Source organism: Balaenoptera physalus, assembly GCF_965194825.1.
Source record: "Balaenoptera physalus genome assembly, chromosome: 8".
NCBI classification, from domain to species: domain Eukaryota; kingdom Metazoa; phylum Chordata; class Mammalia; order Artiodactyla; family Balaenopteridae; genus Balaenoptera; species Balaenoptera physalus.
Genome location: NC_138887.1, coordinates 21,131,474 through 21,150,420, shown reverse-complemented (window position 1 = coordinate 21,150,420; position 18,947 = coordinate 21,131,474). Strand labels below are relative to the sequence as shown.

General features: G+C 38.9%; 1 protein-coding gene across 7 annotated transcripts in view; it reads left to right on the top strand.

Moving 5' to 3' along the window:
* MAGI2 (membrane associated guanylate kinase, WW and PDZ domain containing 2) overlaps nucleotides 1-18,947 on the top strand; it is a 1,336,469-nt gene that overhangs the window by 1,153,927 nt on the left and 163,595 nt on the right. For all 7 annotated transcript variants that reach the window (XM_082473412.1, XM_082473411.1, XM_082473409.1 and 4 more), the window contains 2 exons: nucleotides 9,500-9,531; nucleotides 16,137-16,326. In XM_082473412.1, coding sequence (XP_082329538.1) covers nucleotides 9,500-9,531; nucleotides 16,137-16,326 — 222 coding nt within the window. The remainder of the gene's footprint in view (nucleotides 1-9,499; nucleotides 9,532-16,136; nucleotides 16,327-18,947) is intronic.

Sequence of the window (18,947 nt, the reverse complement as noted above, 5' to 3'; positions counted from 1 at the left end):
TTTGACTATAATCTCTTCAACTACTTTGTCAGGTCCTTTCTCTCTCTCTTCTCCTTCTGGGACCCCTATAATGCGAATGCTGTTACATTTATTGTTGTCCCAGAGGTCTCTTAGGCTGTCATCATTTCTTTTCATTCTTTTTTCTTTATTCTGTTCCACAGCAGTGAATTCCACCATTCTGTCTTCCAGGTCACTTATCCATTCTTCTGCCTCAGTTATTCTGCTATTGATTCCTTCTAGGGTAGTTTTCATTTCAGTTTTTGTATTGTTCATCTCTGTTTGTTTGTTCTTTAATTCTTCTAGGTCTTTGTTAAACATTTCTTGCCTCTTCTCGATCTTTGCCTCCATTCTTTTTCCAAGGTCCTGGATCATCTTCACTATTATTATTCTGAATTCTTTTCTGGAAGGTTGCCTATCTCCACTTCATTTAGTTGTTTTTCTGGGGTTTTATCTTGTTCCTTCATCTGGTACATAGCCCTCTGCCTTTTCATCTTGTCTGTCTTTCTGTGTATGTGGTTTTTGTTCCACAGGCTGCAGGATTGTAGTTCTTCTTGCTTCTGCTGTCTGCCCTCTCCAGTGTACCATTTTAAATCGATAAAATGTAAAGTGCATTTTTATTTAGTTCCCACTGAAATAATCCGTGTTATTGTCTTTACTTTTTTACAGGTAAGGAATCTGAGCCTTAGATCAGGGAATGGCCACCCAGGTGTGAGCCTCAGAGCAAATCCAGAGTCTCACTCAGAGCCTGGGAGTTAATCCTGGTGTACACGCCCTCCCACGTTTGTGTGAGACCACGTAACTAGTGGCAGGTGGAGCTGGCACTAGAGCCCAAGTCAGTTTTACCCCATATTCTGTGTGCACAACCTCTTCACTATACTGTCTCAGAAATTATTTTTCTGTTTGCATCTTTGTCTCATCCCTCTGAACCAAACATTTTGACACAGGTTATTTTTGTTCTCTCCTTCAGTTTCCCTGCATACCCAGAGCCCCTACAAACCCCCACTGATTTTGCCACTTTCTGCCACTGTGAGTAAATTCTCCTACTCAGTCCCATCCCTGCCGCATGGTGTAGACCCTGGAGGTTTCCCGCATAGACCTGCTCCAGCCTCTTGATAAGGACTTGGATGCTCTTTCTCTCTTAATTAAGGTTAATTGCTCCCCTTTGCACTTGAGATCCCATCTCTCATCTCGTCATGAAATAATTCCACCAATTATCCCCTTTTCTCCTGAATCTTCAGTCTCTGTTCAGGTACCTTCTCATCTGAATGTATGCTTCTCCTAAAAGAAATCTTCCCTTCATGGGCAGCTTTATTACCTCATAGCCACTTCTTAGTTTCACTTCCTCACTTTCCATTCATTCAGACCCCCTGAAATCTGATTTCTGTCTCTGTCGTAACAATCAGCTGCTTCCACTGAGGCCACCTGGGACCCTCATCTTTCACAAACGACTTAAAGCCTTGTTTTACGAGTATTTCTGTTGACTACTTCTTGAAAGCTTCTGTTTACTTGGCTCCCAGACATCCATTCATTCTACATACCCTGAGGAGTTCTCTTCCCATGCTATGCAATTTTGGTATATCGTTTTAAGTTTTACCTGAGATATCTCTAATCACGACACTCCTACTGAGCACCGGAAAAGAGAGCAAACTACTGCATGTCTTAACCTGGACCCAAATTAACTTTGGTTCAAACTTCAAAATGTAGTTCAGCTACATATGAACCCAAACTCCCAAAGGCACCTCAAACTCATTTTGCCCATAACCCAACTTTCTAGACTCCATTCAAAGAAACCTCTTTCCTATATTTCATACCTTAGCTAATGACACCATCATCCATATAGTTTCCCAAGTTAGAAGTCATCATGGATTTCATCTTCTCCTTTATACCACTCCTCCACCCCCAGCAAATCACCATGCCTCATCAGTCTCCTTAGTATCTTGTGACTCTCTTTCATGCTACCATCCTCACTCTTCACTTCTATTATTAATTCATTAGATATGTTTATTGAAGTATCTACTATGTGTCAAGCATTGTGCTAAGTACTGGGAATACATTGTGAACAAAATAGATATGATTTCTCCCCTAATGGAATTTATACTTTAGTTGGGGAGATGGTCATTAAACTAATAATCTCACAAATACAATTACATAAATATGATTTCATAAATATATTTATAAATAGTGATCGGTGCCATATAAAGTAAAAATAGAGGATGCTGTGAAAAATTATAGTGGAGAACTTCGATTTAAAATGAAAGGTCAGGGACATTTTCCCTGAGGAGGTAGTGTTTAAGCTGACACATAAAGAAGGAGTCAGAGATAGTTTGGTGAAGGGTTAAAAAGGGTGGGTAGGTAGTTATACAGCAGAAACTAACACAACATTGTAAAGCAATTATACTCCAATAAAGATGTTAAAAAAAATAAAACGATTGAATTAAAAAAAAAAGGGGGGGTAGGTAAACAAAGGAGCTTGTGCAAAGGCCCTGTGGTTAGAAAAGCCTGGTTTATTCAAGGAAGTTCAGTGAGTGAAGGGGAATAACCCATGAGGTGTCTGGGGAGTAAGTAGGGACAAAATTATATAAAGCCTTGGAGGTTTTGTGTTTTATCATAAATGTGTGGGAATCCATTGAAGGATTTTAAGCGTGATCAGGTTCTGTGACATCTGCAAGTTTGCTCTTGCTTCGGTTGAAGTAAGAGATGATGGTGAGTGTGGATTATGATGGTGTCTGTGGAGATGGAGAGAAGTGGATTTGCAATAGATTTTGGAGGTAGAATAGGCAGAATTTGGTGATAAGGAAGTGAGTCAGAGAGAGGGAGATTAAGAATGACTTTCAGTTTCCTGTTTTTAAAACTTGGAAAGGCAAGTGAAATTTTCCAAAATAGGGAACACACGAGAAGAGATGTGGCAGGGAAGGCCAAAGCTTGCATTTTGCTCTGTTGAATCTGTGGTGCTTGTGAGACACACATGACTCAATAAATATTTATTTAATGTTGATGTAATTTAATGATTAAATAAGATGTTTAATCTCAAATTACTTAAAGATGTTTCTAGATTAGTTTCTAAAAAAAAAAAAAAAAACAATGCTATGCTTTCGTTATTGTAAAAAAAAATTACTCTCAGAATTTGGCTTTTTTCTATTTGCAGGACTGATATCCTTCCACATTTCCTTTGCCAACTGTTTATAGCGCACCATAAGCACAGAGCGGTTTCTCTCTTCACTGCCCTTGGTCTTGTTCAGGACATAAAGAAAAAGCCCTTTGTAGTTGCTAATATGTTCAGCAAGCCTCACCTCACTCTGAGTTTTAGCCTCCCTGACACAATTCTTCCTCTTCTGGTCTGTTCCTTTATTCCCATTCAAGGGTATCTACTTGGCCTGCTTTATTTTGAACATATCCTTTATGTAACTGAGTTTATCAGAAGACAACATGTGCAGGCTTATCCTTTCTAGACACTCATTGGTATTACTTGAAATGATCGGATTGCTCTCTCCATAAAGAACAAAGCCTTGGGGGAAAATGGCCATTTGAAAACAGCTTTATAGTGTTTATAAGAAAAACACTTTTATTTAAAGGATGCAGAAAGGGCCATCTTTAAAGCATTGCAGAGAAAGCCTCAGCTCTCCACATAAAAAGAGATTCTGTAGGCCAAAGATGGCAACTAATTTGAAATTTTCTTTGCAAATTGAATATTTTGCTTGGCTGAAACATGGTGATGTGAGGTTAGGGTACCACCAGCAGTATCTTAATGGGAAGGCCGTTTCTTAGCCTAGGTCAGTTTCATTAAGAAAAATTGCCCTTTTACTGATTCGAAATAGTTTAAACAAATTAAAGGAACTGCAGGGTTTAACTCATTTAATAAATTTTAATAGGAAATACGTGATCAGTCAAAAACTGGGAAAAAAGTGAATAACAGTGAACTAGTTTTAATGGAAATTAGCTCATTACCCTGCTGGCTTACATTTACCAACGGCTGAATTTCTGATGGAAAATTTGCCAGGCTGTGGGGAAATGGGAGGATCTTTAACTTAAAGATTAACTTTATTAGTGGCATTTTTCTCCCTTAAATTAGCCCTAACTGGAGATTTTTGAAACCCTGGGGCTCTTCTCCTCTTTAGGAAACTTTAAAAAAAAGAGTTCCTCTATTGGAAGAGTTTCTCACTGTCCCTGAAATATTTTCAGGATGTAGTAGGAACATTAATCTCCTTTATTGCTTACAATCCTTCATAAGAAAGGATAACTTAAGAGGTGAAAGGGTCTGTGTGAGTGTCCACGTGAGTTCCCTGTCCTCCAGCAGGATGCCACAGGGACTGTGAAAAAAAATTCTCTTTCTTACGTTCTCTTTTTATTTTCCCTCACATTCATGTGATATGTGCATACTTTTGTTCTCCCTTTCTTTTTCCTCCTCTCTTTTTTTTATTGCTTTATTTTTTATTTTTTAAATTGTGATAAAATATACATAACATAAAATTTGCCCTATTAACCATATTTAAGTGAACAGTTCAGTAGTGTTAAGTATATTCACATTGTCGTGTCTTGTTTTTCAAGCAAAATAGAACAAAGCTTTTAATAACCCAGGTCATGGACGTCTTCACTGAAACAGGTTCCTGCTCCTTTTCTGTTGCTTAAAGAAAAAGAGAAGAAAGTGTTTCCTCTGCATCTCTGTCATGTGTAGTAACTGTAGAATTTTCTATAAAATACATGAAACTAATGATAGTTTTCAAAGTCAGAGTCATATGTTGTAGCAAGTACTTCAGTTGAAGAAACCATTTCACATTCTGCAAATGGTAGTTCACTATATCAAACGGAATACAGAGGCATATTGAAAAATTTAGTCGTGTTTGGGGAAATTACAAGAAATCCCAAAAAGTTGCCCTGATGTTATTCCAAATTGAAGATATCATGCTGGGATTCTCTGTTAAGTTGTTCTTTATTGTATTTTGATCCCTTATTCGACGTGGGGTGGTTTTAAGAAAGTTTGTCATCTTGTGATGTGCCCTGTGAATAATGATTTAAACAAACAAAAACAAACAAAAAACTATTACCAAACAACTCACAAATGCAAATGCAACTCACAAATGACTCTCCCTTCAGAGCTGCGGTGAATATATTGATGTTCTTTCATTTTGGGTATCATGTGTCAGGAGAAGTAGGTTCTGAAAAAAGCCACTTTTGTAGAACTTTCCCCTTGGGATAAGGCAGTGTTGCTAGCCAGTCATCACACAATATGAAAACGGTCCTTTGTGACACTGACATTGTCCCCACAGAGTCTGCATCACGTGAGGTGAGACCTCAGTCAAACATTGTTACTAATGAACAGGTGACCAACACAATCCAATGATATGCATAGAATGGTCTCAGATTTCTCCCAAAGCAAGATTCCTAGCAAGAAAACATTGGAGGGGGTGCAAGAATAGGAAATACTAAATATTTTTTGGCTTTTACTTAATTGAATGGATATTACCTACAGTAGACATTACTATTGTGTTTTTATTTTTAACTGGTTACCCAGGTCATATATAAAGTGTTCCCTATATAGGGTGTTCAGATTTAGCAAAAATGAAAATACAGGCTTCCCAGTTAAATTGAATTGCAGATAAACAAATAATTGTAAATAGAAGTATGTCCTATGCAATGTATGTCGCATGCAGTCAGTATACAGGACATACTACAAAGTCAATGCTTATCTGAAATTCAAATTTAACTGAGCATATTATATTTTATCTGGCAACCATATTCCTGTAATTTATTAAAAATTGTCTTTAGTTGACATATAGAATTTAATTTAAACTTCAATATGAAGTTGGTGTTGTCTTCTCTCCTCTTCCATTTTCAAGCACTAGAATTTCTTCTCTAAGCTATTTGCACTGTTTCTGTTTCTCTGCCCATCTCCTTGTGCTTTTACATGAGGAATTAAAAATATATTTTAGTTTTATTTCTTGTTCTAAAGAAGACAGATTTTAGAGATCTAATTCAGTTTTGTGCTTCATATTAAATGCATCAAAATTTCCTTACTGGCTGCATCTAACTTTTCCCATTTTTTTCTCTTCCCTTTTAAAAATGTCCTTACTCATGTTTCAGTTAGCTTAAAACTGTATCTTGAGGTCTTTCACTTTTGTTGTCTCAGAGTTAGGGTTAAATAAATGTTTGCATTTGTACACACACACACACACACACACACAAGCACACTTCAATAAATGAGCAGTATGGAAAACAGAGGTCAAGTCATTATAAAAAAATTTTAATTCCATAAGAGAATTGTAATATTCTGCTTTCTATGGAAGTAGGTGAAATAAAGGCCAGAAATAAACTAAAATATAAAGGAAGCTTTATTAGCATTTTAAAGAAAAAGCTCTTATTTATGAACTTGGCTTTGTAAAAAGGACGATCAGCTCTGAAAGGCTTAAGAAAAAGTTATCTATATCCCTATTCTTATACCCCTGTGAAGGTAGGTGGTGAGAAACCCAAAAGTAATAGTCTCAACACACCAAGCCTATCTTGCTTCTGTGATCTATGTCAAACCAGAATGATTTCAGAAAAAGAAAAATTACAGAAATAAGGATTTAAATGTTTTTATTTTGTTTTAGGTGGTTTTTTTTTTTGTTAATTGGAATAGACTAGATTTCTTAGAGGTGTAAACCCTACAGAAGGTTAGCATACATTTATAATACATAATAATTTGACCCACACTATTATAGTGTTTATGTAGCTCTTCCAATGAAGTTGAGCAGAAACTGGAGATTAATCACGTAGAAAACTTGACCTTATCGATTAATTAAGCCAAATTGGGTATACCCAAAATAGATGTTTTCTATTCATCTTCATTTAAATGTTTATAGCATGATTGATAATTTGCCAAAGAAACTCTGTCACGTAAGTTATTTATTTTTAAGGAAATCTATTCTGATACTATTTCTACTACCTAAAATTACTTACTCTGAAGCAAGCAGCTTCTTTTGGACAATGACTCAGAAAGGGCAACTATTGCTTCAGAGACCAAAGCCTCCTGGGCACAGCTCAGCATTAGACATATTTCAGAAACTGCCATGATGGGCGCAGTGAAGAAGTCCTGGGTCGTGCCAGTGGTCTCAGGTCAGACTGAATAAAACTGCCTCAAAAGAAGGGGAAGCCAAAGTGCCTGTGATGATAGGTGGTCAAATTAAACGGTCCTCTCTTCTTGTCTGATCTTGACTAATGTCCCTTTTATGCCATTTTAGTTCTGACACCATAACTACTGAGAGGTCTGATGATTATACATTTTCCATAGGAGGAATAATCATCTTTTAAGATAATGCCCCATGTGGAGATGAGAGCTCCATAAAAAGGAACGATTTTCAATACATCTGTAAGTCTAAGAAACTCCCAGCACCTAACAAATGTAAGGCAGCAAATATTCAAAATCCGTTCTGGCACTGCAAGAAGAAGAAAGTGGAGGAACACAGAGAAAGTAAAGGAAATAATTGAATGTTTTGACACTGTGAGAATGTGTAAATGACATCTTTTCTCAAAAGAACTGTGCCGGCAATTCCATAAAACAGCAAATAAATTTTATCCTTCAATGAAAATAATCGTTAATTGGCCAATAGATCACATTGCTTTTCACTTTTCTAATTAGTGGTCACATTGTTTTCATTGGCATTTTACAGAATGAGTCAAAGAGATAAATGTATTTATTTATCTGTAGTTTTACTCTCAGCTGTTACCAAAAAGGATGTGATTAAATCCTTGTAATTAAATTATAATCAAACCACACATTGAACAGAATTTTTTTAATAGTTGGAAAGAGATACAAGAACATACATACAGAGTGTGTGAGAAAGTGAGCTAATTCTCCCCATCTCCTTAGTAAGATAGTTGTTATACTTAAGCATTAAATTTAGCTCTGTGTTTCAGGGAAAGCTGAGAAACATGATGGATTTACATACTTTCGCTCTTTTCATAAAATGCAGCATCAGCTCTTTACAACGTTGCGCTGAGGTGCAGTTAGTATTTACACCATAACTGAGTGGGATTGCTTTAACATCTAGATAATTGTGTCTAGATTCTTCAGATATTTCCTATAAATGGGAATAGTTGAAAACCATAATCCATTTTGTACCAGTCCCAGTTTTTTAAAGGTTGTAAACATTATGTGGCATATTTTCAACATTCCATTTTTTATTAGGCATTTTATCAGACACCACCTAACATTAACGTGAGCAAAGTCGTTGAAAGAGCGACAAGATGATATGAAAAGAAAGTAATTTTGTTTTGTATGCTAGATCATGCTTTGGCTTGCTAGGGTCAGTATATGATAAAATAATAACAATAAAGGGAAAAAAAGAAAAAGGAATTAATCTATCCTTTACTTTTTTTTTTTTTTTTTTAAGGATATTATCTATTTATTTATTTATTTTTATTTTTGGCTGTGTTGGGTCTTCGTTTCTGTGCGAGGTCTTTCTCTAGTTGCAGCAAGCGGGGGCCACTCTTCATCGCGGTGCGTGGGCCTCTCACTATCGCGGCCTCTCTTGTTGCGGAGCACGGGCTCCAGACGCGCAGGCTCAGTAACTGCGGCTCACGAGCCTAGTTGCTCCGCGGCATGTGGGATCTTCCCAGACCAGGGCTCGAACCCGTGTCCCCTGCTTTAGCAGGCAGACTCTCAACCACTGCGCTACCAGGGAAGCCCTACTTTTAATTATCTTAAAGGTCGTTTGGATCACAACAGAGTCAGTCCAATTGTCACACCATTTGTGATAATTGAAAGAGCTCAATAAGCTGAAAAAAGCCTGGCTTTGATGATACATGAGTCATTCAATTAACAAACACTTTGTGCTGCTTCTTCATGAAAAACATTGGGCTAACGCTAGGGTAGAGGGATAATAAAATAGATATCTGGTCTAGAGAAGATCTCAGTTGGAGAAAAGGCCCATAAGCAATTATAATAGAATCTAATTCATAATATATGTATATACATTATTTTTAAATTTAGGACTAATGAAGGCTTGTTGATTGATTTTTAACCACACAAGGGAGGTACATAAAGCAGAATTATTTCTTATACTAAGCAAAGGTATTAACCTTTAAATATCTAAATTTCTATCTGTATTCTTTCTCCCTCTCCCTCTCCCTCTCCCTCTCCCTCTCCCTCTCCCTCCATCTCTCTCTCCCTCCATCTCCCTCTCCCTCCATCTCCCTCTCCCGCTATGGCTGTGCCACACAAGTCCCTAAGGATGACTCAGTCTTAGCTCTTGTAAAGTGACTGATCGTTTGCCACACAGTTATTCACTGTCACTGGGCTTCAGAATCTTCAGGCCAAATAAGGAAATATTCCTGGAATCATTAATATAATTCCAATAAAATTATTTGGGCCCCCTTGAAAAAAACTATGCAGCCAGGCAGAATTTGTTGTTGATGTTTGCTATTAACCGATTTAAAATAACTTGCAGTTATCTAAATATCATGCCACCCGGAAGTGGTAGTGGGGTATATTTTCAAAGTTCAAATATTGTTTTCTTTATTACAGGTTTCTTTTCTCCATGGAAAACTCCAAAGCCTGTAAGTTGAAATTATTCTACTTCTTTATTGCTAGTTACTATTACAATTCCATTAAGTAAGATTTGAATTGGGTGACCTCAAAATCTCTTCCTCCTCTGAGATTTGTGATGTCAAAAGAGCAAATCCTCTGTGTAAGAATAACTTGTCTTACTTTCCTATGAAGACAATTCTGTCTGTTTTTTAATATTTTTACAAAATGAGCATCAACACTATTCGGTATGGTGTACTGAAAATACTTTAGAAAACTTTGTTTTACCCCCTGTCAGAAATACGATCGTTTTTATCACATTGAATTTTTAAAAACAGTACAAATTATAAGCCCAGAGGTCTTGACCTGCAAATTAAGTCTGGTCCACAAGAAATTTACCTGTATATAAATTTGTGTATTTATACTTACTTTTTAATGTATACAGAGCTAAATATGTGTGTGTGTCTGTGTATGTGAAAAAAAGTTTTTTTTTTCCTACCAAACCTGACAATCACTCAAAGTGGTGCTTCTGAATCTTCAGAAACTGGTGAACTCTGCCATCACCTAATCTCTCTAGGCCTAGTTTCTTTATGAATTGTCCTGAAATTTTGATGCTAAAATACCAGGAGCCTGGTATTTTAATAATCTTTTTGTGAGGCAAGTTTAGCCAAGTTGCCTTCCCAGCTAGAGATGATCTTTACTTGCCGTTAGATTGAAACTAGTAATTATCCAAGTCCCAAGACCTGGGACTGGTTTTCTGGGATCCCATTCTATGGTGTGTTAGAATAGTCGACCCTAACTGGAATGGCTAAAACTCATGACTGGAAGAGAGCTTAGCAAAGTGATTCAAGTAACAACAAAAACAAAACAAAACAAAAATCTCAGGGGATCACATCTTCCACCTACTTTTCATTCCTCTCACAGTAAGCAGCTCAGACAACAGTGGCCCCTGGTTTGGCCAGTGAGTAGGGAATTCTTGGGTTAATTGCTTCCCTTCTTTCTTTTACTGAGGGAATATTTAACTGCTTGATTTTCTCATTTTAGAAATGGAGATATAATTTTGCATACTTTTCAAGTTCAGTAACTGGCTTAATTAAATAACATGGCTTTAAAATTATTTGAAGACCTGTGAAAATAAAATATTATTGAGCCCTGGAATATGCCTGAGCTCCAGGTTCCTCTCAAAGACAGATGAGGAAACTGGAGCTGGTGATGAGGGGCTGAGCTGTCAGAACATTCTCACCAAGCGTGTCCTCATTTACCATTCGGCTCATCTGGTCCACAGAGAATATCAGATGGGAAAACTGGTCTCACTGGGTCCTAGTTAAACCACTTAGTGATGCATGTGATTTTGAAAAGAGGTATTTAAAAATATTTAAAATGAAATTTGTTTTATCTTGACCAAAATCTAAATCATTCCTTCCTTTCACCATCAGAGTTAAATCTGTGCTCTGTGGTTACACACATCTTTATCTAATTTAACGAGGAATCTTGCAGCCTCATCCTGGTGCTACAATTATGCAATCTAGTGATTTCCTTATATGCACCACATTTACACACACGACGCCATTTGGCATAATTACAGCATTTGCTGTCGTTACAGTAATTGCATCCATACTCAATAATTCCAAAAAAGGTTTTATGAACTCAGTTTACAATTAATCCTGACCCCATACATCCCTACAAAAGCCAAGGCTTGGAGTTCCAGGTCCTAGGCTAAGTGAAGATAGAGGACTGTCAATTTAACATCCTCCATGTATCTACCAGACACTCTTCAGACTAGGGACTGTGGTGACAGGCAGTGTGGTATAATGGTTTAGGGTGCAGGTTCTGAAGGCTTACTGCCTACAGTCAAACTGTGCTTCTTCTCCTTACTAGCTGTCGTACCTTCCACTAGCTACTTAAGCTTTCAGTATTTCAAGTTCATCTATAAAATGGGGATAATAATAATACTCCTCTCATATGGTTACTCTGAAGAGTCTGTGGCTTAGTCCATGTAACGGGCTTAAAGCAGAGCCTCTACATGCTCAAAAATATAAACTATTGTCATCCTAGAAAGCAGACCCTCCATGCATAAACCCTTAATAAATTAATCACCCTATGAAATGAACATAGTTTGCAAAACTATTCACTTAAACAAATATATATGTATAAACACATACCCACTGTATTTGGATTTATACACTCTCTCCTCTGAAAGGGGATTGATGACATCCTTAGGCAGGATAAGGAAATGTTGTCTTGAGTGAGGTCTGTCCTTCTCCCAGTCCTGTGTCACTTCCTGACACTCTTCCGTCCTACTGATCCACATCTTAAACTAATCCACATCAAGGTAGTCACTTCTGTGTAACAAGTGATACATTAATTATAGTGAGTTCTCATTCTCTCCATCTGGAAGGAATCCAAGTTCATTCTTCAAGTACTGAATCAAGCCAAAAGCCTTCATCTCCCAGCCCTGCCCTAAAATCCTGAGGAGGTGTGTTTAGACTACCCCAGCTTCTACAGGAAGCAAACAGCTTCTAGAGTTTTCATGGGGAGGACAACTTGCCTTGTTCACAAGCCCTCTGTTCCCAGTGTGCATCCTAGAATCAGAAGGTGGGGTTAAAAAAAATTAACCACACCATGATCAGGTTTTTTCTGTTTTACTCTTTGATATCGCGTTGTGGATTGTATGTCCACCCTGCCACTGATACTTCAGTGACTTGTCCTTTCATACAGTTAGACATTCACTCATTCGTCAAGGCCAACAGAGATACAAGCCTTCTGCCATATAAAGAAAATGATTTTGTTTTCATGTTTCTTACTCTAGTGAGGTGTTTATAAATATTAACCTAGGTAAGGACACCACTGGGACTGGACAAGATTCAGTCAGAAGCCTTGTTGAGAGGCAAATGCTGGCAGGAAACACAGCTCTCTAGAGGTCAAGGCCAGGAAGACTGTAGGTGGCGTAAGAGGATGGAATCAGAATCTAGGTGGTTCACGAAGATTGAGAGGAACAAGTGAGCACGAGGTGTCCCGGCTAGAAAGCAAAAGGGCAAAGACCAAGCTATCTAAGAAAGTAGGGAGAAGTCAACGGAGGGCACCTTTCAAAAGGTGCTGTCAGATCAGCACACCGGTCCCAGAAAGCAGAGGGTGCCCTCTGATCCCAGGGCAGCGGGTTTGCTCCATGGTCTTCTGTGTCGGAATAACAAATAACTCAATTAGGGGGCGGGGGTGTGAAGGACTACGTGTCTGCCTTTTCAGTATTTCATGGGCGCTGTGATTTTCTGCTCTACAGTCTTACAAATCCCCGACAGAGTGACTTGAGGGTTTATGAATGTCACAGCAAGACATTGTGAATGCTTTACTAAGCATGAACTGGAATCAGTGAATTTCTCCATCTCTGTGCTATAGAAATTGTAGAATTTGTCAATCTGCCGCAGAAACTTTCCCAAACAGTGCCCAAAGCGTTATTTATTTTGTAGTTTTAAGAATGTTTTTTAGAATACTGATACTTCACCTGAACCATGTTTGCTCCAATGACTGTACATGAACAGTGCATATACCAGCAAGACTTATGGAGGAATCAGATAACCCTCCGTGGAAGATGGGAGAAAGAAATAGACATTTGCTGAAGCCCTATGATGACAAGCGGGATACTACAGCAGTTCAGACCATATTTCTAATTTATTTACTTTTTAGAATTTAGTATCTTATGTTTGGAAACAGAAGGGAGAAAGTCGGGGCTTCCCTGGTGGCACAGTGGTTGAGAATCTGCCTGCCAATGCCGGGGACACGGGTTCGAGCCCTGGTCTGGGAAGATCCCACATGCCACGGAGCAACTAGGCCCGTGAGCCACAACTACTGAGCCTGCGCTGTAGAGCCTGCGAGCCACAACTACTGAGCCTGCGCATCTGGAGCCCGTGCTCCACAACAAGAGAGGCCGCGACAGTGAAAGGCCCTCGCACCGTGATGAAGAGTGGCCCCCGCTTGCCGCAACTAGAGAAAGGCCTCGCACAGAAATGAAGACCCAACACAGCCAAAAAGAAAATAAATAAGTAAATTAAAAAAAAAAAAATAAGGGAGAAGGTCATAACCAGAATGCACCCACATGGTGCCTAAAGTCGTTTAAAGTGAACAATTAAAAAATATGCCTTTAGCCGCAATGTGGCTCTTCCTGTCATAGCAAAGGCACAGAGAATGGATGACCAAAGGAACCCACCATGGCTTCGTAGGCAAATTTTACTTTCAAATGAATTATGAAGCGCATTTTTAAAGATTTTTACTAAACGGGAGCAAAAGTGTCACTGAGCAGAAAATTAGCCAGAACTCTAAACAAATTTACCAGTTATTCCCCTCAATGTATTATTATGCAAAAAAGCACTCCCATTATAGTTATAGATTGGTTTCTGACCCAGGGTCTGCCACTGACAGCTGCTGGACCTCTCTTTGCTCCTAGAGATTATGTTTAATATTAGGGAATTGAACTCACCTAGGGGTTTTCCATCTTTGTTAGCTATAGAACCTTTGTTCAAATGAAAGCTTGGTCAGTAGCCCATATAGAAAACAAATTAAAATGAAGCCAATTGTCTTAGTTTCTTCCAACAGCTATAATAAAATACCATAGACTGGTAGCTTATAAAAAACAGAAATTTATTTCTCATAGTTCTGGAGGCTGGAAGTCCAAGATCAAGGTACCAGAAGATTCAGTTTCTGGTGAGAGCCCACTTCCTAAATGGCCATCTTTTTGCTGTAACCTCACCTGGCAGAAGGGACTACAGAGCTCTCTGGGGTCTCCTTTATAAGGGCACTAATTCCATTCATGAGGGCTGTTGCCTCATGACCTAATTATCTCCCCAAAGCTCCACGTCCTAGTAATATTACCTTGGGTGTTAGATTGTCAACATATGAATTTTGAGGGAGCTCAAACATTCAGACTGTAGCACCAGTCTTATTGAGAGAAGGGTCAGTGACCCATTTCTTTTCCAGTTTGCTGGCTTACCTGGCCCCTGCCACAGTCCCAAGTACATAAGTGGGTCACAGGGACCTTTGTGTTACACAAGGAAGGACACAGTACATAGTACCTCAAATCCTCTCTACCTTTAAAACATTATCACTGATAGGTGACAGCTGGCTTTGGAGGCCTGACCAAAATATAGCCATCATGAAAACAAAAGCAGGACAGTGCAGTAGGGGCCAGAAAGTTATAATCCTGTCAAGCTCAAAATAGTGTGTATCAAAACTGGTTTTAAAGAAAGAACAAGTGACCACATGTTACTGATGATTTCATTCAGTCACTAAATTTACATTTTCTGAGCACTTGCTGTATGTTGGTAATACAGCAGTGAGAGAGACTGCATCCCCTGCAGTCTCCGTCCCCAACATAATCTATTTGCGGAGACAAAGGTAGACTTGCAATTATGGTTGAGTGTGAGGGGTAGGTAGAGGGTGCTGTGGAAGCACCCAGAAGGAACAAGTAACCAGGTCAGGAATGGTCAGCAAAGGCCTTCTAGAGTAGGTGTCTCATCTGAATCTAGTATCCAGGTATAATGAGGATGGGAGACGGAAGAGTGGAAAATGGGTAAACTTTGCAGGCAGAAAGAGAAATAAAGAAAGTATGCAAGGGTTCAGAGGCTGGAGAGAACCTGATGGATTCCAGGGAATGAGAGGAGAGACCATCAGTGGATATAAGAAAGGATCAGAACCTGGGCCCTGAGGAGCCACTATACCCCACTAGAGAGTGGCCTTTATCCTGAGGACCACGCTCACCCAGTGCAGAATTTTAGACAAGAGGGTACCCCAATATCATTCTACACACAACAGGTTTAGTCAAAGCAGAAAAGCTGAAGTTGAGTTTGAATGAGCAGTCAGTTGATTATTGAAGTTGGCTGTGCAAACAGGTGATCTTGGTGAGCGTGGCTTTCTCCTTGATAAAAGGGAATGAGTCCCTGCTCTACCTCACGGGGCTGTAGTGAGGATCAAAGAAGATAATGTATATGAAAGAGCATAGTATTCTACAGACCGTTAATAAATCATGATGGTAGCAGCAGCAGCATTTTGGAGAAGAAACCACCAGATCAGCAGTAAATGAGGCTTCGTAGAAGATTTTGAACAATTCACAAAGGGTTGTATAATTACTTATAAACTGTGAGGAAAGTGATTGAATGTTCAAGTATAGGAGGTGGTTCGGATATGCATAGGTATCAAATGGATGCCTGCAGACTACTTCATCTTCTTCTTCAGTAAAAATGGTGTAATGAATTGGGGCCATCTTAGAAAAGGAACAGTACCATACAGTCATAAGCACTTACAGATAAATTATCTTGAGATACATATTTTCTTTATTTTATAGGGAGAAAAAACAGACTCTGACAGATTAAGTGATTTGCTGAAAATTACTAGCTAGTAGGTGACAAGGTTATGAAAGTTTACATTCAAAAGTTAGGCAACACATATATTTATAACCATCTATGGTGCTTTATTATATAGAAATAGAATCTCTCAAGGCACTTACACCAAAGTTTTGAATGTTTTTTGAAAGAAAAGTCTACAGGGCAAGAAAGTCAAACTTAAAGGTGAGGACTGTGGTATGTGACAAGGGTAACAGCAGGAAAGAATTCATTGTCAGTCATTTTCTCTGTTCTCTTTCACTTTCCAGATAACGGACCGATGGGAGAATCAAGGCAGTCCTCAAACGAGTTTATCTGCTCCGGCCATACCGCAGAACCTGCCCTTCCCGCCCGCCCTTCACAGGAGTTCCTTTCCTGACTCAACAGAGGCCTTTGACCCAAGGAAGCCTGACCCATATGAGCTCTACGAGAAATCTAGAGCCATTTATGAAAGTAGGCGTAAGTGAAAGCCACAAAAAACAAGAGTGTATTAATAACAGCTGAAGCCCTGACAGGAGATATATTGAGGCTGAAATGATCTGGCATGATTTTATATTCTGAGGTTCAAAACGTATCTCAAAAGTAAAGCCAGCTGATCGTAACTTTTCTTTAAAAAAGAAAGAAAAAAGCCTGTCAACTCAAAAAAAGCTTATATCTTTTGGTTTTAAATTTTGTTTCCTACTTTTTTCCCCCTAAGCCCCTGAGGAAAATCAGGAATGTATTTGGGAGGCCAGGGGTGGGGAATAGGGGAAGAGGTTGCTAGTTTTATTTAAGCCACCAGATAATAAGAAGAAATGGTTGGGATTTTTATGTCTAATCTGATTTTGAGTCTGAAGCATAGATTTCCTTAGAGCCATGAATGCAGTCATTGAAGATTTTAGGAATGTGAGTAAAATGTTAGCCAAGTCCTTCCAACTCATAATGGTGAAAGTAATGGTTCCGAAAGCAGCACAGAGCAGGTGCCAATCATTTCTACCTGAAACTTCCGCTTATTGTTTAATGCACTGGGACCCATTTGAAAGTTGACTCGTAAAATATCGTGTAGGCACTTGTCATCCTATCTGAAGGTCTTCTAAAATTATTTCATTGCGCTTTATAAATATTAGAAAACAAAGCTTTTTAATATTGCATATACATTCATTGTTCCTCTTTCCACCATCTCACAGGTCATCTTTTGAATGTTAGAGGACAGGAATCCAAATGGCATGAATGTATAATATATGAGGAGAATACACAGTACAATATGAACTTGAGTAATGGATTGAGAAAACTAGCCTAGTGAGAAGGGTTTGGTTCCGGGCACTCCCATTTACGGTCTGCTGATTTCCTTTGTTTTGGTGTTCCGCCAGTGTCTTCTTTCCAACTTTATCACCTGAAGCATGAATAGCAAGTTTTAAATTGTGTGTTATCTCAGAGGATCTCAAATCTGCTTACTCTTTGATGAGCCCAGGGGCTGAGAATTCCACCCCCAGCTGGTAAGGGGAAAAGTAGACATATCCCTTTGCCCATCCTCTACAACTCTCTGTAAAAGTGATTTTGGCTGATAAACTAGTTAGGACAGCAGGCCATTGAGAAATCATCTTTATCAACGTGAACCTCCACCACCCCACTCCTGCCACTTTATAAAAATAATTGGCTGTGTCAGGGCTACTGTATTTGATTCTCCTCCTTCTGGCTGAACGACTGAAATGTCTTTAAAGGGCTGTACAGTTAGAATGTTTTTGCTGTGATAGAATTAGAACAAAGTAGGCATTTTTCACTGTATAATACAGGGTATGAATTCAAGGTATTAATGGTCATTATACTGAAAAAACTTGAGAAGATGTCAGCACAGTTCTTAATACCTTTTCTGCTTCGATAACCAAGTATTTATCGAATACCCACTTGGCCCTCAGTACCATGGGGAGATACCAAAGTTGAGTAAAATGTCCTGCTCTCACGAATTTAACTGGGAGACAAGAAGAATACGTATAAACAAGTAGAGATCAGGATACAGGCGAAGTTCTAACTCAGAAGGTGGAACATATCATCCTCCTGTCACTGGCTTGTTGAATTTTGTGGTTACCTGTAGGGAGCGTCAAGAGATGCTTCCTCCTGTTTTTGTCCCTTCATTAGTCATTTGTTCCCATCCTTTTGCTGTTTCCTGACCAATGCAAGGCTTTAGTATTCAGGACAAAGTCAATGTTGGTATTTATTCCGTCTTTTCTCTATGGTGTCTGATGCTGTTGTGCCCTCAGTTTGTGAGCAGGAATTGTGCATGACCTTCTTTTCAACCCTAAACAAATTCTGATTTCTTTAGCCAGCCCCTGCAATGCTCCTTTTCTTCATTGCCTTTCCGCTCCTCACCTGTAACAAACCTAGCAAACCAATCCGCCTTAACCTCCCGTGACTTTCTTTATCAGTCCTCCTCTGGGAGCTCTGTACCCCTTTTGCTTTGCGTCTGAAGCCACTTGAACAACAAACATCCTGACTGCCCGAGGAGCCCTGCATATGCCCTGCGGTTGCCTCTCTCATCTCACCCCCCGCTTCTTGCTTTCTCAGCTCTCTCTAATGTTTCTAAGGTCACAAAAATGTTTTCAGGGTCACGACTCTTAGGAGCCAAAAGAGGGCAGCTCATTTCCTTTCCCATCCTTCTCTTTCTATCCTGTTACTTCATAACACTAAATGGAGTGTGAATGAAACACATAAATCATGTCAAGGTAAGAAAAACTCTGCCCTGAAGATTAAGGAAACCAAAAAAACATGGCACCACTTTCTCTAATCTCTGGATAGCTAATCGCTTCAGTCTGTTTTTCTCAGTTTCACATGCCAGGGTCTTGATAGAACAGAACAGACCTTTGCCCTCTATATACATCCTGTTTCCAAGTGTGGAAAAAGTCTCATTCTCTCATGTAAATTTTTAGAACAATGCTAAAAAAAAATGTTTTGTAATGAATGGAGGGAAACTCAGTCTATTTCTCATCATCTTCAGGTAGGATTTTCTTTTAATGACCGTGAAATGCATGCATCTAAACAAAAGACCCATATTTGAAATTTTGACTGTGAACCACTCTATTCTTATTCTTTTGAATTACATTCAT